The sequence below is a fragment of the Diabrotica virgifera genome, chromosome 1 (genome assembly GCF_917563875.1).
Source record: "Diabrotica virgifera virgifera chromosome 1, PGI_DIABVI_V3a".
Taxonomy (NCBI): domain Eukaryota; kingdom Metazoa; phylum Arthropoda; class Insecta; order Coleoptera; family Chrysomelidae; genus Diabrotica; species Diabrotica virgifera.
The window spans coordinates 262,990,685-263,012,425 of record NC_065443.1 but is presented as its reverse complement, the minus strand read 5'-3'; the positions used below and the strand labels follow the sequence as shown (position 1 = coordinate 263,012,425).

The 21,741-nt window shown below is 32.8% G+C and overlaps 1 protein-coding gene across 7 annotated transcripts in view; it reads right to left on the bottom strand.

Moving 5' to 3' along the window:
* Positions 1 to 21,741, bottom strand: part of LOC114329435 (G protein-activated inward rectifier potassium channel 3) — a 202,949-nt gene that overhangs the window by 87,358 nt on the left and 93,850 nt on the right. The window contains exon 1 of one of the 7 annotated variants that reach the window (XM_028278536.1): positions 6,429 to 6,671. The exons of the other annotated variants lie outside the window; for them this stretch is intronic. Within the exon in view, the coding sequence (XP_028134337.1) occupies positions 6,429 to 6,553 (125 nt within the window). The 5' untranslated portion in view covers positions 6,554 to 6,671. Of the gene's footprint in view, positions 1 to 6,428; positions 6,672 to 21,741 lie in introns of those variants that run through there. 7 annotated transcript variants of the gene reach the window in all.

The window sequence follows — 21,741 nt, the reverse complement described above, 5'->3', positions numbered from 1 at the left end:
TTAATTTTATCAAGAAAATGTATAATGAACATTTTTTGTTTATAATTAATATTTTTACCAGCATTTGCGGTCAAAATATAAAAAAAAATTTCCACCCTCGAGATGAGGTGGCAACTACCCCCTTGGTAAAAGCGTCTTTCGGCATCATATAGATTTTGATCCTTGGACTATCCACTACTTATTGTCAAATTTTTAAACAAATCTATCCATTATGTAAAAATTGCGAAGTGAAAAATTTCAGTTCCTGGACTAATTATACTTTTGGAGCTCTATAATTTCTGAACGGCTTACCTGATGTTGATCACTAAACATGAATTTGAAACGTATTGACAAGTAGTATATGATGCATCCAAGATCGAGTATGATAACTGAACGTATTACAGGAATTATTGAGCTTGAAAAACCGTTTTTCCCATAAGAAATAGATTTGATCATACTTATGAACCCTATAACTTAAAAATTCGAATTTTTCCAGATATAAGGTATACACCGTCAGACGCGTCCTGAGTCCTTCTACAAACGCTCAGTTATTGGCGCAATTCGTACGTTGAAATTTTGAGTAATTGTCGAAAAACCAAAATTTTCAAAGTTTAATTTTTCAGTTTTTTGGCTATGGTGAGCAGTGCGTATGTCTCAGCTTGATCGCTTAAGGGGCATTTGAAAGCTTAACTCAACCCTATTAATTTGGTGTATTTGCGGTTTTCCTGTCTTTTCTTGAACCTAAGATATAATACGCCCAAAAAATATGCTATTTTGTATCTACTTAGTCCTCTAGCTAACTTACGGGTAGTCAGAAGTCAAAAATTAGACCGGTTCTGAATCGGCCCTCACACCCTCTTGAAACACAGAAAAAAAAATTCAGATCGGTTTAACTTTTCCACATACATACATACATACAAACATACATATCCACAAACATTTTCCATTTTTTAAATAAAAATAGAGTCATATTTCTGAGCTCGATAACTTTTGGATGGTACAACCGATTTTCAAAATTAAACATGCGTTGGAAAGGTAATGATCTATGCTATCAGAAGCCGCAAAGGTCGGGCTTAAATTTTTGAAATTTTTGGGAGTTTTGGGGACGAGAACGAAAAACAGGCTTTAAATGGGAAGGGCCGTAAATTCCACACCCTTGGACCAAAATGGAGAAGTAACATATAGATGGACGAGTCTTTTCGTAAACTTTAAGATGGGATGTGGCCCAATTTTCCATTCAGTCAGGTTTAGAAAATCGAAAATTTCGTGTATATATAATGTCGCTTGTAGGGGTGTTGTGCGCCACTGGCGAGAACTGCCGTTCTCTGTGGATAACTATACAAACTAAATTAATATAAAGGATAAAATAATAAACTACATTTAATTTATTATGGAAATAATTATTATAATGCAATGCATGTAAACTTTGAAAGCAAACCATGGCTGAGGAAGAAGAAAGTACTCTTAGCTAAAACATCTAAGAGAGTTAACAATTTCACTTAAAATGGTACAAAACATAGACTAATATACTAAAATTATAGCCAGTAAGGAATAACACAGGAGTCACATGTTTTTTAGACGAATGAAACCTTAACGAGGAGAATAAGTCAGAACAAAATAGAAGTAAATGAAGAAATATTATTCATCAGGCAGTGCCGGTTTAACCTAACTTCGGGCCCTGGGCGCTGAATATTTAGGGGCTCCCTTAATTGCTATTCGTTGTCAGATTTTTAACAAGAAAACACATGTATTTATTGTAAAATCCATACTTTTTTTTAAACCAAACAACAAGAATAGGAAACGTAAAAAATATTCCAAAAATACATATAAAAAACAGAAACTTACACAAAACAACACATGACGAACAAAAAAATATTTTAAAAAATACATACTTATGACAAAAATTAGATCGTTTTTTCTCGACTAGGCATTAGCAATCTGTCATATATTACTATCACAATTCAGTTGCTCCAGGTCTTCATTTTCTATAATACAATAGTGATATGCGTCTAGATTTTCTTGAGCCTAATTTGGCATTAAATGTATTTTTATTCTTTTTAGAGCCGAAAAAAACCGCTTGCCTGATGAATTAGAAGTTGGTATCGTGAAATATTGGGAATTGTTGACATTACAATCATTACATCCTGGATGACACCAAATTTTATAAATGTTTATTTAACTTTTGGCATAATATTATAGAAAGTAATTTCATTATGCAAGTTCTCTTTGGTTTCATCAACATCTTTTTTATATTTCACACATAAAATATTAATTGACTGCTTCTTTATCTAGCGTAGAAAAACATCTAACAGCTGATGTAACATCTTTATAGCATTTAATTCTGTTGAAAAGATCTTGAGTTATTATACTGGCTATTACATTAAATACATACTTCAATTCCAAATCTTTCTTGTCCCTTTAATTGTTTCACTTTCACCTGCTTCATCGAAAAATGTTTTTCCCATCTTTGTTCTTTGAGAACAGAGGATATGTTTGAGATACCGTCGTCTTCGTAAAAAATATTTTTGGCTTGCTTATCATATTTCTTACGTCTCCAACAAATCTCAAAATAGGTGTCATTAATTCTACTCCAATTGACACAAGTCCACAGGTTCTTCATGTTCACGTTTTGCTTGTTGCATTAATTCGTTCCAGAGTTTTTGTCCAAAGCATTGTTAATGGAGCTGTCTTAAAGGTATCTATTTTATTCTGCAATGTCTTGGCTTCATTTTTAATTGCTAATTTTTCGTCTCTGTTATTGCTTAACTGGAAAAAAATAGGTTTGATGGATCCCTAGTTTTTAACTAAAGCATTTACAGCGTCAAAAGTTTCTACGAGTTTTGATTTTATTACCTCCAAGAACTCATTGCAAATTTGGTGAGACAAATAGCTAACTGAACCCTTTCATTTATTCGCATTCCATTGTAAATGCTCAGCTGAGAAGTAGTAAAATTTAGCCTAGTATATAATTTCCTTTACGACGACTCGTTAAATCGTCATTTGATCAACGGAAAGCTAGTCCTTAAGAAGCAAGTAATTTAGCAGTGACAACAACTCTTCTTAGGACGTTTATCCAATAGTTAGCTCCGCTCTCTACTTGCTCTTTCAAGGCAGCGTCTGTAACTTAAATTATTGATGATCTTATTATTAATATAAACATAAAGTTCAGATAAAATTTATTTTCTTCATATGAGATTTGAGCAAACTATTCAAATGTCACCAGTGGGTCCATCCAAAATCAGTTAAACTATTTTTTCAATTGAAAATAATTTGCACGGGTAACAATAAACAGATTTAGCACTTGCGTCGTATATTAGCCAATCTCTCTTTTCTTTGCCTCCATTGAGTTTTCCTCTATAAAAGTTGCTTTAACTTTATCTTCTATAATAAGCTTTGTCTTCATCTTGACACATTTTTTTACAATTTCCTAAGGAATCACTCTTTGGTTTAAAAGTTCGTAGTTTTTATAAAGTTATCAGTTTTAAAATCAGACCATTTCGAAATCGCAGGAATTTCGTCGTCGTTTTTTCTATTTTGAAAAATATGTAGATTATTCAGCGTAGTTTACTTTTTTATTAATAAAATGAACGGGTCCCTACGGGCCCCTGGGCGCCCGCCCCAAGCGCCCAGTGCATAAACCGGCACTGTCATCAGGTCCTTCAGAGTAGTTGAATTTTTTATATATTTAAGTTTCTGAGCTTTGTTTGAAATATTTGTAATTAGTTAATCTCACGATTATGTTTTATAAAAATGCCCTATTAATACGTTCTTTAACGGTAAAATATGGCAAAACTTCTAAATTTTAAAGAACCGCTTGGATTGACATGAAATTTGGCACACCCATAGCTAACAAGTCAAAGAAAAAAAGTGATATTGTGCCGATGTGAGCTTTTGCCCTGGGGGGAGTTTCATCGCTTCTCGGGGGCTAAAAAATATACGTCCCAATTAAGTCCGGAATTCGATAAACTGAACTAATTCAACATTTGTTCTATAGAGCTTTTTGACAAAGTCAATACTTTTCGAGTTATTTGCGAGTGAATACGTTCATTTTTCAACAAAATAACCACGTTTTTAGACGGTTTTTCGCAAATAACTCAAAAAGTAAGTACTTTGTCGAAAAAAATATTCTTAAAAAATATAGCCTGTAAAAAAGGAAACAAAAATGTGTATGTATTAGATATTTAGACCTAGTAGAAGCAGACTTATAGCTAATGAAAAATAGGTTCATATTCGTCAAATTCCAAATTAAATATTTTAACGTGGAATAACCAAAAATGAAGCACTTTTTGGGGAAAACTCATTATAACTTTTTTAGAGTGTTTAAAAAAAGATTTATTTTTGTTTTAATTTTTTTTTTAAATGATCGTGGTCAGTCATGTCAGTATGAAAAACAATAGGATTAATATTAATTTATTGTTATAATAGTCTATTGATTTTTTAAGTTTCTAACATCAAAATAATCAAGTTACGCTCAAAATAAAGTTTGTCCCTTTTTTGTTGGTAAAAAAATCGAAAAAATCACCCCCTAATTATCATCTCAAATGAACTTATTCGTTACCATTTCACAAGTTGCTTTACTGGTGTATGTATTGTTTATACGATCTGTAAGTTTCAACGGTTCAAAGTTCTTATTTTTTAAAGTTCTTTAGTTGAAAGGGCTAATATAAACGAGTCACTAATCACGAGTGTATGCAAATAGTAGAAACACCAAATCTTAATCAATCTTTGTCTTACAGAAAAACAAAAAAAAACTAGATATTCAGAAAAGCAAAGCCGACTTTTTTTATTGTTTAAGATTTTAGAGGTACCTACCTCTAATAATTTTTAAGTTATTTTGAAAAAAAGCATTTTTCAAAATTAAAAATTTAGGTATTTTAAATTTTACTTTAAAACCAATTTTTTTCAAAAATAAGCAAATTGAATCGATGGAACTTACAGATCATTATATAAACACAACATAAATAAAACAACCTGTGAAGCGGTAACGATAAATAAAGTTGAAAATTAGGGGGTGATTTTCCCGATTTCTTTTTTGCCAAAACAAAAGGGACCAGCTATGTTTTGAGCGTAACTTGCTTACATTTCATGATAGAATCTTTTTTTATAAAAACAAAAATAAAGCTTTTTAAACTCTTTAAAAAAGTTGTAATGGGTTTTCTCCAAAAAGTGCTTCATTTTTGGTTATTTCACGTTGAAATATTTTATTTGGAATTTGGCGAATATGAACCTATTTTCTTTAGCTACAACTCAGCTTCTACTAGGTCTAGAGACTTCGTGTATACACCATTTTTTTCACTTTTTTTAGAGGCTACATTTTTGCTAAGAATAGTTTTTCGATAAAATACTTACTTTTTGAATTATTTACGAAAAATGTCTAAAAACGTGTTTGTTTTGTTGAAAAATGAACATATTCACTCGCAAATATCTCGAAAAGTATTGACTTGGTGAAAAAACTCATAGAAGAAAAGTGGCTTAGAATTAGTCAGTTTATCGAATTCCGCACTTATTTTGAACGTTTATTTTTTCACCTCCGAGAATGGGTTAGTCCACAGATTTAACATAAGAGCAACAGAATTCAATATGAAAATTTCATCTCAGAAAACCAAAACAATAGTAATCAGTAAAGAACCAATCAGATGCAAAATAGAAATTGATGGTATTAGTATTGAACAAGTAATGGAAGTAAAATACCTTGGAATTACATTTTCAAGTTACGGAGACCTAGGCAAAGAAGTGAGAAATCAAGTAAAAAAGCAAATAGATTGGCAGGATGCCTTAATAACACTATATGGCGAAACCGACATATTAACACTGAGATGAAGTCAAGAATTTATAAAGCCAGTGTAAGACCAATAATGACATATGCATCAGAAACAAGACCCGATACAGCCACAACACAAAGACTACTGGAAACGTCAGAGATGAGAGTACTGAGAAGAATTACAGGAAATACACTGAGAGATCGAAAGAGGAGCGAAGATATTAGAAGACAATGTAACGTACAGTGTATAAACGAATGGACACTAAATAGAAAAAAAGAATGGAACAACCACATAACCAGAATGGGGGAGACACGTGTGGTTAAAATAGCGAGAGATAAATCACCAATCGGTAGAAGAAGTATCGGCCGACCGCGCAAAATATGGAGTGACAACCTTCCATAGAGGTATCAATCCGCCAATGAACAAGCAGAATTGCTTATAAAGAGAAAGAAGAAGAAGAAGAAGAAGAAGAGAATAGGTAAAGCTCACCCCCAGGTCAAAAGCACACATCGTCACCATATCACTTTTTTTCTTTGACATGTTATCTATGCGTATGCCAAATTTCATGTCAATCCAAGCGGCTCTTTAAAATTTACAGCAAAAACCGTCAAATAATGTACTATAATATGTTTTAACGACCTGTTGTGCGTATAAATAAATAAATAAACAAATAAAGGGCCCATTTACCTGCTTATGTCACCTGGAGAATTAGGAGTGCCTGTTATACCTCCTGTCGTAAGATCTCCATTCGTAATTTGCAAAGGTGATGGGGGTAGTCTAAGCAATAACTTTTTTTCGGTTCCAGAAGGCATTTTTTTGATAATAGAAAGGGCACTCCGTTTGATTGTAAACAACCAATTATTTAACACATAATAAAATCAACGGCGAACTGATATATTTTGGAGTTTAACAAATTATTAATACATTATGATTGTTTGGAGTAACAATTAGCGAAGCATCGCGAAATATGGAATAAATTAATGTTTTTTCTCCCAAAGATACAGATTTACAGTGACGATATTATGTTATCATGACAACTACGTGAAATATTTATTTATCTGAATATTTATTAGGATCTTATTCAGAGGTTGTATACCGGCTGACTTAGAAATGAATTAAAAATTTGGTATTTTCCCTTATTAAATCTGATACAGATGTTTACTACTTCGAAAAAATCATATTTAGAAACTACAATACTCAGTACAGTACAGAAATGTGCATTAGATAATAGAATATTAGACAAAACACATAAAAAAAGAAAGGAATAATACCAGCTTTCAGACCTTCATACCAAAAAACAACCAAGGGCGGATCCAGGACCGATTTTCGGGAGGGGCCATGAACTTTTTTTGGGGAGGGTTACCGGGGGTCTGGTGATTTTTAAAAATTAGGGTTACAATGGTGAATTTTAAGGTACTTTTCACACACTTTTGAGTACCATAAAGACACTCAAAACTTATCGTTATTAAAGTATTATTAAAGTCAACACCAATTCCTACACATTTCTTCGGATATAAGTGTAGTTCTTTCAAGAAGTTTAATACCATTTTTCCGAATGCTTCTTCTGTCAGGCCTTGTTCTTCCATTTTTATGTTCTCATAAGCGTCAGTGAACTTGACAAAGTCTGCACGAATGTTGTATTTAATTGTATATGTATTTCAAATTTAGAGAAAGTTGTTCCACGTGGGATACGTCGGCCGTTTCGCCAAATATGACAGAGTAATAATTTGCGCTTTGAAGCTGATTCTTTATTTGTTCAATTATATCTTTACCACAACATGTTATCAATAATTTATTTTGACTAGTGCTACTAATGTATGTTGCTTAGGAAGATGCTGTGGATAGGTGTTGTTTAATAGTCTTATCTCTTGATGTGATTTTAAACCTTAACAATTCCCCTAATTACTAGGTCCATCATCTTCATCCAGAAGCCGGAGGCTATCATCACGATGGCCTCTTAGAGGAATATTTTGTCGACCTAAGAACACTATGGACTCTACTATTGGTCGTAGTCTTGCTCTGTTTTCTTGTATCTGTTTAGAACTCCGAGAGTCTATCTGGTTAATGACTGAATTTTGTGGGTTGCGATAACTTTGTAGAAAATTCAGTCCAACCTGAACTCACTCCTTGTGGTATGATGTTTTTTCATGGGTTGTTATGGCTCCATCTTTGCCCATGACTTTGGCGAAAAATGTTAAAGGGTTCGTGACAAGGACATGTGCTGTTATCCCTTTATTGCGACCATATTTTTCATTAGAAAAATAAAACACAATACATATTTGTAAAACAATCCCTTTTGACTGTGGGAAAGTACCAACCAACACCTTTGTTGTAAGTGCTGGTGACCCAAGTATCGTTCCATTTCTTTTATTCTTTGTGTGTAAAAAGTATAGAAATTGATAGGATTTTGATGGCTGGAAAGGTCGTTCTGACAATTAGTCCTATCGCCAGGGGTGGGGGGGGGGGGGAGCACAACGGCCTCCTTTATTCAGATGGACTTACCCAAGTTTTATTATGTATTTTGACCCGTAGAATACGAATTTTTGGGTAACAGTTTATCCGGATGTCGATAAGATTGTTATAGACAAAGAACTTGAGGAACTACATAACAGCGATTTCTCGCAAAATAAAACATTTTTTTGTATTTTTTGGGCCATTCTAAGCAAAAAATGTTCCTACAAGTTTTTTCGTAGGATGCATAGTTTTCGAGATAACCGCGGTTGAACTTTCAAAAAATCGAAAAATTACAATTTTTGAACCCGAATAACTTTTAATTAAAAAATAAAACAGCAATTCTGCTTACCGCATTTGAAAACTCAAGTCAAATTATATCGGTTTTGATTATTTGCATTGCTAAAAATTTATTTTTTTATTGTTAAACAAAGCTATAAACACATAGTGTTTCCCGTGCCTAATACATGCGTTATACATGCTACGTAGTTATTGCCTCGCTTGCACTTGTAGCTACTCTACCTACTCGTTCGATTTTAAATTAGAAATCATTGAAAACATCACTCACGCACTAGGTGTTTATAACTTTGTTTAACAATAAAAAAATAAATTTGTGGCAATGGAAATAATCAAAACCGATATAATTTGACTTGAACTTTCAAATGCGGTAAGCAGAATTGCTATTTTATTTTTTAATCAAAAGTTATTCAAAAATTGCAATTTTTCGCTTTTTTGAAAGTTCAACCGCGTTTATCTCGAAAACTATGCATCCTATGAAAAAACTTGTCACAACATTTTTTGCCTAGAATGACCCAAAAAATACAAAAAGATGTTTTGTTTTGCGAGAAATCATTGTCATGTAATTCCTCAAGTTCTTTGTCTATAACAATCTTATCGACATCCGGATCAACTGTTACCCAAAAAATTCGTATTCTACGGGTGAAAATACATAAAAAAAACTTGGGTAAGTCTATCTGAATAAAGGGGGCCGTTGTACCCCCCCCTGGAGACAGGACTAAATTGGCAATTGTCAACATTTTGTTTTACAAAATATCCTATGTCATTTTTAAAGCTTTCGCTACTCCTTTTGTTCAATTCTAGTCCAGAAAATATATTTATCCCTGACTTGTATACATGTGTTTTAAACTAAAAACATTTGAACTGCAAATATTTAAATTTATATTTTCGTAAATTCTCGGAGGGGGCCATGGCCCCCTCCCTGAACCCGCCCTTGAAAACAACTTAAGTAAATATATTAAGAACAACAGGAGCCAACAGAAAAAGCACTTACACAGTGGTATATACAAACTTACATGTGGTGGTTTCCTAAGAACTTACATCGGACAAACTGGTAGAAACTTAAACAAATGTATAGCAGAACAACAAAAGTGATTTCAATAATAAAACAGACTCTACGTACGCATTTCATCTTCGATTATGATCATTCTTTTAATGACCAATTTCTATTCTCAATGTTAAAAATAAAAGTCTTAAGCTATCTTTATTAGAATCTATGGATATTAATAAAATAAAGAATACAGATATAATTCTAAATGACTAACTTCAGACAAACTACCCTCCAATACTCAATCCATTCAGTTAAAGACTATAAAGTGTAGAAGCATAGTAAAAAAACATTACTTGAGAAAGAAGCCTGCTGAAACAGGTTAAGGATAATGAATAAGTGTAATAGACAAGGCGTACACGGCGGGTTCGTTGGAAGAAATGTTCCCATGAGATTTTTTTGCATAATCACATTCGTGAGACACCCCAGAATAAGGTTCAAGATGTCGCCCCGCGAAAAGTAGTCCAATTTTTTTTAACAATATTTTTTAATCAAATTGCAAATGTCAATGTTTTCGGCCCGGAGATTTTTTTTTTTAATTTTTCGGACCATTCTGGACAGAAAAGGTCTCGTGTAATTTTTCTCTAAAGTTCATCGTGTTCGAGTTATAAGCAATTTAAAATTTGAAAAACGCGAAAATGGCAATTTTTAAGACTTAATAACTCGGTTAAAGATTATTATTATGAAAGTCAGAAAGTGACTAAATCAAATTTAAAGATGTTATTTTTATTTATTAATAATGAGCGGTTAGATCATATTGACGCGGCTGTAAATGTGAGTGCGAGTGAGATGCGCCATTGGACTGCCTGAATGGCATCTCTTTCGCACTCATCATGGACGGCCGCCTAATACGTGCATGGCGCTCATTATTTTTACTTAAAAATAACAGCTTAGTAATCAAATAATAACAAAAATTTCTCCAGGACTTGTAGGGGGGGCTTCAAACTTTGATTTAGTGACTTTCTGACTTTCATAGTAATAACTTTTAACCGAGTTATTAAGCCTTAAAAATCGCAATTTTTCGTTTTTTTTTTCAATTTTAAAATGCCTTTACCTCGAAAACTATCAACTTTAGAGAAAAATTACTTGAGACCTTTTTTATCCAGAATAGTCCAAAAAAACTAAAAAAAAATTGCCCGGCCCAAAAATATTGATTTTTGCAATTTGATTAAAAAAAATTGTTAAAAAAAATTGGACCAATTTTCGCGTGAGCGACTTCTTGAATCTTATTCTGGAATGTGTCACGAATGTGATTATGCCAAAAAAAAATCATGGGAGTATGTTCTCCAAGAACCCGCCGTTTTCGCCTTGTCTATAAGGTATTATGAGGTAGATGGAAAAGAAATGATTTCATAAATCTTTACTTTTTGGCCAGTCACAAACCAATTGCAATGTATAACATTCATGCCTGGTTGCACCAACAGATCTTAAGCTTAAGATGTGCCTTAATCTTAGTTTACAACACATACGCGTTTTACCATTGAGTTTTAGATCAATTTTTAGCTTGCCACAATCGATTGCCACGTGGATTGAATTTTAAACTTCGTCTCAGTTAAGACGTTGTTACATAAGAATCGAAGTTGTAGTGCAAGGTAAGTGAGGCTTAAAGCGGCCCTATCTATAAGATGAGCTGGGCTAAGCTGGAGCTTAAGACTTGTTGGTGCAACCAGGCATCAGTCTTAGTGCAGTCGCTGAAGGTTTTCACCTCCGATTTTCCATCCGAAAACCTCCATCGATTTTCATGAAAATTGATTAGTAGTTAGAGAATACATCGGAAAACAAAACTAACATGGTGCCAACTTGCGCTTTTACTCTGGTGGTTTATGCCACCCTTTCTCGAGAGTGAAAATTATTTTATTAAAAAATAATCCCATAAATCGATAGAATACTTTTTTACTTATTAAATATCAAAAAATTTAATTTTTCGTAAAAAAAATACTTGTTTTAAAGCGGATTTTCATAAATAATTCAAAAACTATACGTTCTTACAAAAAAGTGAATATTACGAAAATTGAAACTATTAATGCCCGGTTTCACCAACAGATCCTAAGCTTAAGTCGAGAATATCATAAGAATTAATATAATATAATTATAATATATTACAATAAGAATACCATAATATAATAATAGATATAATTGATAATAAGGTAAGAATCTAAAATTATGGTGCAACGTAAGTGATATTCAAGGAGGCCCTATCTATAAGTAGATCTTAGCTAAGCTGGAGCTTAAGATGTGTTGGTGCAACCAGGCATAAAAAATCGAATGAATCCTTTACTCAAAAAATCTTTTAGTATTAATTTAAAGTGAGTTATAGGTAATTGAATGTATATTTTTTCATCGAATATTCAAATTTACGTGTTCAAGCTGATATAATGGGAAATCGATGCATTTTATAACATATTATGCTTCTTAGCACTTGTCAAAGTACTCAGAAATACCTATCAAATGAGCACGAGTAGTTAGTAGTGGATAGCATCAACATTTTTAAATTCTTTTTTCAAATTGAAGAAACTTTTTCAAAGAAAATTTTTAAATCGATTTTTCTAGAAAACGGTGTATTTCACCGACTTGAAGTAACAGTACTTTTAAGTACTAGAATACCTCACATATTAATAATCCAGTGTCAAAATTCTTAAAACAAGTTAAAGACAAAAAGTTAAAGACAAAAAAGTTATGCGATAAAACAACCGTTGCCCTACCCAAAATGGACGCCTATGACCGGTACTAGAAATTCGCAATTGATGGAATCGATGTATCTCTGGAAGATAAATAGGTGTACCCGTTATTGTTTTTCTAAGTAGGTAGAAGTGTTCCGGGGGTATAAAAAACCAATTAAAAGACGCCACCTTCAAAGAGCTTTCCTTAGCATTTTTGGATTAGGTGAATTGGGTTAAAGGGTCTGAAAATTATCTGAGGAATCTCCGGTCTTCTTTGGTCAGGAGAGTTTCTGGATACCCTTGTATATCATCATCATTCAACCCGGATCTATCCACTGCTGGATATAGGTTTGCCTCAGGCTTTTCCATGTATTCCTGTTTTGTGGTGTTTGCATCCAATTTTTGTCTATCCGTTTTATATCAGACCATCTCGTTGGCGGACGACCTCTACTCCAGTTTTCGTTTGTCAGGAGAGTTTCTGGACGCTCTGTATATATAGATTAATTCCAGAGAAGTATCAAATGATGCTTCAAGCTCTTTCTCTAACGTTTTCTTCTATGCTTACAATTTTACGCTGTGTTGCTGTTACTGTAGTCGTGATGTTTGCAATATTTCTGACATTTGTTTATATTAGTATATTCATAAAAACTATTTTGAAAGTAAGAGATTCTCAAGTTTTTTAAACTAAAAAGGGATAGTCTCCTGGGTTGGCTGTATACCATATAATTAAAAAACTGTAACACCGAAGTAAAACAACTTCTATGTAATATGTATATTAAAATTTTTAAAAAATCCCAATGGATGGTCTAAAATGTGTTTAGAACGAACGTTTTCGGATCTATCAGTCCATCATCAGTGAACTCAAATACTTGCTAAATAGCCCCAGAACCAAACAATGGTTGTAATTAACATTCAGTCTGCATTATAATGTGTTGAAATTAAAAAGGCTTAACGCCGATGTTAGAAGATACCTCTGGTAACGTGATGAAACTCTAAACGAAACCTTAAGCAACCATCTTAGGCAACGCAATCATCTTAGGCCACGTGGCCTAAGATGGTTTCTTAAGGTTTCGTTTAGGGTTTCACCATGTTCCCAGAGGTATCTTCTAGCATCGGCGTTAATCTTTTTTTATTTTCAACACACTATATAATACTGCAGACTGAATTTTAATTACAACCATTGTTTCGTTCTAGGGCTATTTAACAAGTATTTGAGTTCACTGATGATGGACTGATAGGTCCGAAAACGTTCGTTCTGGACACATTTTAGACAATCCGTTGGGATTTTTTAGAATTTTTAATATACCTATTACATAGAAGTTGTATTACCTCGGTGTTAGAGTTTTTCAAGTTTTTTAACTATTAATTTTTAAATTTTTGCTGTCAAACTAACGTCAGAACGTGTATGTATCGATCTGTAAATTGGTGCCGAAATTTGTAATTATTACTGTAAATACTAGTTATTAAAATTAGTTTTCGCTCAAATAGTGACTAATAACAATTGTGTTACGTGTTAATCATCAAGAACAAGCTGTAACTGCAGTCAGTAAGAGATGTTTTACTTAATAATCTTCCAACTTAAACCCATTCAGTGTTAAACTCAATAGTTTTTCACTGTTGCTATCCCGTCCCAACGGACGCCAATGGTTAGGCAACCAGTATTGCAGTGATGTATCCAAGGTTATCACTTATTTCCAGACATCTAAAGCGTAATATAAACAAATTCAAGTTACTTTTGACTACATGAGTAACAATTTAAATCAATGTTCCCCCACTGTTAGCATCACCATGTCTGGACCCAATTTTTCCAGTAATCTTACTAGTTCATATGCAACTGCTACTATGACTAAACAACGTCCGAAGTATCCCAAGAAGACCGAAGCAATTTTATAATTAGTTGTACGTCTCTATAGTATCCAATGATTGTATATCCAATTTTTTTTCTTCATAATTTTTACCTAATGTTATTTAAGATTTAGAAAATAACTGTTATAATAATTAGTTTTTAAGTCCTTATTGTAATTAATAATATTGTTTGTGTCAATTGCCATTGCTGCTGCCGAGACACACAAATTTAAATAAAAAAAAATTTAAATTTATTTTCTTTATGCCATTCTTTTTCCTCTTAATATTGCTACAAACAAGTTTTAGATAGGTATCTTCAAAGAACTTCTACGAATTGAAAACTAATAAATAGGAAAACAATACTCCAATACATTGAAAAAATGATATCATAAGATATAATAAAAAAATTGTTGTAGTTTAAGTATAATTACAACTACTTGTTGATTATTGATAACACCAATCTAATCATCGTGTTAATCGTATTTGGGTTCTTCAAATGTCCTGAATTAAATTGATCATTTTTTTAACTGATTGTTTTGATCATCTCGAGTGTTCTTTGAATGAAGCTAAACCGCTTGAGTTTTCTTTTTTTACGCATTTTAGACGCATTATAATCCAGAGGCATCAGGGATTAAAGACGTTGATGGTACGGGATTGCTAAAAGTGTATCTAAGAAGAAACTTTTTGTACTATTTTCGATAGGATCGACGATAAAAGGAGTACCCATTTCATCGATCCAGAAGTACTATAAGGTATCTCAATAATATGTATCGTTGAAGATATCTGAAAATGGCAAAAGCGGAAAAAACTTACAACAGCCTATAGATAAAAATTTTAGGCCAAAGGCAAGCACAAATTTTATTTATCATCACCAACAACATCAGTCAACCCGGATCTATCCACTGCTGGATATAGGTCTCCCTCAGTCTTTTCCATATATTTATGTCCTGTGCTGTTTGCATTCAATTTTTGTCGATCCGTTTTATGTCATCAGATCATCTTGTTGGCTGACGGCCTCTACTTCGATATGCTTCTTGTCTTGGTCTTCAGTGTATTATTCGCTGTGTCCGTCTGTTACCCGATATTCTAGCTATATGTCCCGCCCAGTTTCACTTAAGGGTCATAATTTTTTCTATGGCATATGCCACTCCTGTTCTCCGTCTCATTTCCTTGTTCGTAATCCGATCCCTTTGAGAAATGCCCAACATCGAGAGTTACGCCGGTGCACCGGCTTGCTCTTTTGGCTGATAGAAATCCAACTTATTTCCTAGCCTGTTGGAAATAAATCTTGTGAATAGCTTAGATACTTGTGACAACAAGCTAATGGCGCGGTAGTTTCTAAGGTAGCTGATATCTCTCTTCTTATGAAGTAAGATGATTTCCGCGTTGTTCCACTGCATCGGTGTTATCGCTTCGCACAGAAATTTATTGAACAATTTAGAAGTGCCAGTAAAAGTTTATTTCCTCCTAGTTTTAGTCTTTCAGTCATTATTTTGTCTTCACCTGGGGATTTATTTTTCTTCATCTTTTGAAGCGCATTTTTAATTTCGTCAATATTTATGTTTGGCATTAATTCTGAGCCTTGATTCTTTATTTTTGGTAAAGGGCTTCTTTCATCGGAGTCACTTGTTTCATAGAGTTGTCTGTAGAAATCTTCTACTGTCGTCACTATTTCTTCCTTATCAGTCACAATCTCGTTTTGTTTATTTCCTATGTGTGTTCTTTTTTCCTGTGGACATGTTGTGTCTTAGACATTTCAGACTTCTGTTTTCCTCTATCACCCTTGTCACCTCTCTCATGCTATGTTGCCTTATGTCTTGTCGGATCTCTTTGTTTATTGTTTTACTGAGTTGACCAAATTCTGCGTAGTTTGTGTTATACCTGTCCCTTAGTCTCCTTCTTTATTCCATAAGAAAAATTGTATTGCAACGTCTTAAACTTACCTATATAAAATCAAACTTAAAGTATATCGATACCATTGTCAGTAACAGGTTATACGCTGTGAACTCGTACGTAGAGGGGATATTTATAAATTCGCGAGCGCCAGTAGTGGCAAGTCTGTAAACGTTTACCCGAAATTTGACATAAATGTCAAAGTGATTAATTTAGAATTAAAGTTAAAAACATTAATTATAAAAAATATTAGTTGGTCAAAGCTGTGGTATATATTTTTACCTTAAATATACTTACGTTTTAAATATTGATTTTACGTTTTTTTAATGTTCCGTAATATGTAATTATAAATTCATCTTAGCGCCATCTACACGATAATTATTGTGAAAGTATATGAAGTAAGAAATTAATATTTCATCAATAGAACGTCAAAATGATTAGCAAAATCTTAAAAAAATCTATTACAATTTAATTATTTTTAGCGTTGTAAATATTAAGCGATAACAATTAAATAATAAATTTAAAAATTACCGGTAAAAGTTGAATTAGTAATCCGCCAGGAGCGACACCAGCGAAGCTCAGAGCGTATACGACCACTTTAAAACCTATCTGCTATTCTGCTTAGTGTGCCGTTTTCTTTCGAAGATTGGCGATCCAAAAGCTTTGTAAACTGCTGCACGTAAGATTTCTGCCGATAAGTGGTCAAACCATCTCCTCGGGTCTTTTTGGCATCTTTCTACTGATCGTTTGCCCTGTACCTTACCTTCCAATATTATTTGGAGTAATTCATATCTTTTCATCTATGCATTTACTCATTTACATGTATTACATCTACATTCATATTTTATGTCTCTGCATCGCTGTGTACATGCATCTACATCGGGCACGCGAGCTTTCCCCAATACGACTCTATCTTATCGGCAGAGTCTACGAGAAGTGTACTGTAACGGTCACGTTACGAAAGTAGCTCTTTAATAATTATTATTATTATTTTCCCTCGGTCTCTCATTTAAATTCTCGTATAGGACCACTGAGGTGACGTCATACCTCGGTGATGGAACGTACTCCACCTATCGAGAATTATTCGGGTTCTGAGAGAATTTGACGTTTACCTTGGCGGAGAAACGCCTCTCGTTCTTTACTTGACTGTGAGCTGTGGTGTCGAATAGATATACCATATAGAATGGCGGATGATTTCCTCCAACTTATTTTATCACATAAGAAATTTAACGTAAAGTAAAAAGTTACCACCAGGGATTGTCTGGAGTGAGGAGACATGTGGGTGACAACTCCTGTTGGAGTATAAATAGGAATCATTCGGTGAGATCTACTTTTTCATAGTAATTTTTTATGTATAGTCTTGGTTTTTGTGATGGAACCTTTGAGATATTAGGTTCATTGTTAAATTTCTTAGTCAACTCATTATTTGGATTTTATGTAGATTATTTCGATTATTGAATATTCATTCAAGGAAAATTATATATTAATATATTTTTTGGTTAGACATAACCAAACATATGCAATTCTCAATTAATATTAGAAATAATTATCATTTCTCTGTAGGTTTTAAATTTATTGAACCTCCAATATTTTTATAAATTCTATATATTTTTATAGATATTCCCTCAGATAAATCATATTCAAATTTCACATTTATCATTATTTGTTCATGTGTTCACACTCAAAATAGTTCAAGGTTACCTGAGATTAGTTTTTGTTCCATCTTAATGATCGGTTTTTCTATGTTAATGCTTCTAAAAAGTTTCCTCAATTATTTCTTCTTCCCTTTACTTTTTGCTAATGTTTAAAATGGGAAATAAAACTGGGAATGTTTTTAGCCATTTGGGAGAAACCCTACCATGAAGTCATAGACCTTATTTGACCACCTAGAGAAACCACTACAGCCACAGTCAAGTCACCTTGGGAATATGTCTAATTGGGAGCAAGCTATGGGAGCGTTCCAGCTCAATTTTCGTCTTGGCACCTGGGCCTACAGGAGTCATGGGGTCGCACCATCCTGGTGCATCATTTTCTAGGATGCAACCGCAACCTCGTTTGGGAACATTTAGTGAGGTGTTTTAGTAACTATTGGTTTTTTTTATATTTCAGACTATCTGTTAAATACACTATGTTTTTTTTCCAGATTTAGGTTACCTCTGGTTTTTTTGACATATTTGTATATTAGATTATTTGGTTCCCAAACTTTGTATCTACGGTAACTTCTTGTGCACAGGAATAAGCCTAGAGAAAATTAGGTTTTTAATACTTTATTATTGCTTTGATATTGGTTTATGTAATTCGGGTAAATTTATTTTTTTATATTACTAGCTTGTTTCCCAAATATTTTACTGTTATTCGCTTTATTCCATTTGTTCGGTTAATTTAGGTCATCGTCGGTATTTATCTCAACTTCATTTCTACTTTAGTCAATTGTATATTTAACTTTATTTATTCATTACTGTATTTTCCCTTAGTGAGGCTTGGGCCTATTTATTTGTAGTATTTTCATCTTTGTCAGTTTCCTTAGTTGTACGTAGCAGGCGTACTATAACCATTTGGTAGAAGACTTATGTAATTTTGTACCCTATATGTAAGTAAGAGGTATATCTTTTGTACATACATATAGCAGGACCGTTGTTATATGATATATCAGGTTTAACTTAACTTCTGTATAACTTATGTCATTTTAGAGTCACATGATATACACTTTGTGTAACTCAGAGGTTGTCAAAAATCTAGTAGTTATTTTTAATAAATATTTATTTATTTTGTATATCAATTATTTTATTACTCCTTTATGTTCATTATTACAGATTTAATATACTTATTTAATATTTGACAGCAGTATAAGATACCTGGGAAAATGATCGATGATCATTTTCATGGCGCCCATGATTAGTTAGTTTTATTTATTTTGTTCGTTTTTAGTCATTATTCATCTCCATTCATTTTCAGTACATTATTCTTATTTTATTATTTCATCTTTTAGTCATCATTACTATCTATATAGAGCTACTGTTCTTCGACAGGCATGCAAACGAGCCGTATCCATCCTTGAGTGTCAAGTTGCTCTCTTGCATCTATAGCTAGCCAACTCTATTCAGTTTGCCTCTGTCTCATCTCACCTTTCTCTTTTCATCCCAACTATTTAGTTACCTAGTCTTCTTTATTCTTTTTCCTTACTTCTGTTGGAGTATATCTTTCTTTTTACTTTCACTCCAACAGAAGTTTTCTCATTTTTGTTACAGTACGGTAAATTGAAGCTGTAATTTCAAAAAAAGAAATATGTATGTCTTTGTACTCACTTTATAACGCTCAAAAAATTACGGGATCTGGATTTCAATGCATATTTTTTTTTATAATTCTCGTATCAAAGTTACGCGTGAAATTAGTCGTATTTATGACAGTTGGGGAAGCGTCCGCGACCCTTCTACATCTAAGGCAAAAACAGCTTCTCGTGTTCCCAGTCTGTTTCGAAATCCGAATTGAGTGTCACTTATCTCAAACACACACTTCTTGTAAATTTGTGTTTGGAGGATTCTGAGAAAAGTCTTAAGGCCATCGGTACATAATTCGAAAATATTTTACGGCTATCCCTACTTTTTCTGTCTTTACACGGCAAATTACGTGTAGTAAAATTCACACTGGTATGGATATGTAAACATTACTAGAATGTCATTCTACTTGACAATGTCATCATTAACTTTAAAGAGATGGCTTTTGAATGTTCTTGGATAACTGTTATTTGTATAATTGCATATTATTACTTAATTCAGTTAATAAATGTGATAATTTTTTCACTAACTCTGTATTCAGTGATTGTAATAATTTATATGTACAAAAAAACTAATACTCAATCGAGAAAAGAGGAAAAGTGTTAAAGTGATTTTTTAATAATGTATTCTTTAACATCTTTAACAAAAAAATACTTGGATCACAGAATATATCCCGATGTATTCTCTGCTTGGATTTTCCATAAATAATAAACAATAAATAACTTTTTATTAAGTTCACGTCTTAAATCAATTATTTATCAAATACACTATCAATATTATTTAATCAACAACTCAAAATATTCCCGATGCCATGTCAAATATTTAAAACTGTCACTGCCTTGTAATCATATTCTATTTGACTCAGTGCGTTGTATGACAAAGATAGCGAATGTTCGATTTGGAAAATATCACCAAGGAAATGGTGTCCATTTTACAGAATCCTGAAAAAACTGATAAATATTTTTTAAAAATTTAAACGCAGAATGAAAGACTAAATTATTATCGAGGGCCGAAAGTACCTTGAATAAATAAAAAGTTTCTTTTGAATGAGATATTTCACATTAAAAATCACACTACATTTTCTCTTAGTTTTTCACCCCTGTAATTTATTAAAATAAACATTATAGAAGTTTTCAGGGACTTTCGGCCTTCGGTAAGAACGTACGTATTCTTTAATTCTGCGTTTAAATTTTTCAAAAATATTTATTAGTTTTCTCAGGATTAAAAAAAAAATGAATCCTCATTTGAATAGCATTGCAGCCGAAGATACGTACCCATCCCCTTAAGGATATGAGACATCAAGCTTAGAATTCGATAGTCATCGTATTGTGAGGAATTGGGATTATTTTGGAATGTTACGAATGTTGATTTAGCTAGTCTGACGGTATTTTACCTGTGTCGTATATCTTATTTATGTAATGGTGATGTTCTCAAGTGTAGGCCTTAATCCAATAATCTACAAGCCACTAGAAAGATAAGCAATACCCATGAAAGTTTTTTTTGCTAGCAAACCGCTCAGGGATACCAAGAAAAGAAAATTTGACAAAAAATTGAAACTTTGTTTGAAATGCGGAACAATATAAGTCATTTTTGTCACCAAAATTTTATCTACTACTTATAAACATTTTACCGTCTATTATTTAGTATAATTGAATAAAAATATTCTGACAAGATTTATATCACCAACGCAACTATCATCCTGTATGATTCGTTATACGTCTCTTCCTGCAAGGGGAGACAGACAAAGCTCATAAATTTTGTGACTTGACAAGACAGCAAATATTTAAATGGTGTTAACACCAGTGTTTTATTGTGCATTATTTACGTACACTCCTTGACACAAAAATATTAGGTATATGTTTTCGTAATATCTTATATTTTTAAAAGAAACAATATTGACAACATAAATAGTTTTTGAATTATAAGCATTAATATTATAACGATCGGATGGACAAGGGGTCATGAAGGCTGAACCAGAAGGATCAGGACGATATTATCCTTAATGGAATAATGAATGACCGAAGATTCAAGGGTCCAATCGCTTACATTGACGATACAAAGACCATGTTGCTCAGTCGGAAGAAATGTGGGCGTGGTTCTTTGGGTTGGGTTTCTATTGCAATAAAAGATGTTAGATAAATAAAGAATGATATGCGAATAGGGTTAATGAAACGACAATAGATAAAAGATGGATAGATAACACTAACTGATGGTTTGACAGTTTGACACATGGACTCTAAAAAACGGAAATACTGAATACATAAACGAAAATACAGGGCGCAAGGAGTTTTGTCCAATGAAACTCTCAAAGGAACAATTAACGATACTTAACGCTACAATAGAAAAATTAGCAACGCTGCTACAACAAGACACAAAATGTTCTAGTCTTGAGCTGTAAATAATAATTAAATAAAATGCGACATCGTACGCTTCAATGAAACATTTATTACAATACTCAATAAAGTCTTAATATTTACATAATATACACAAATGCAGTGTGTGACCGTCAACAACAAAATTAAAAATCCAAA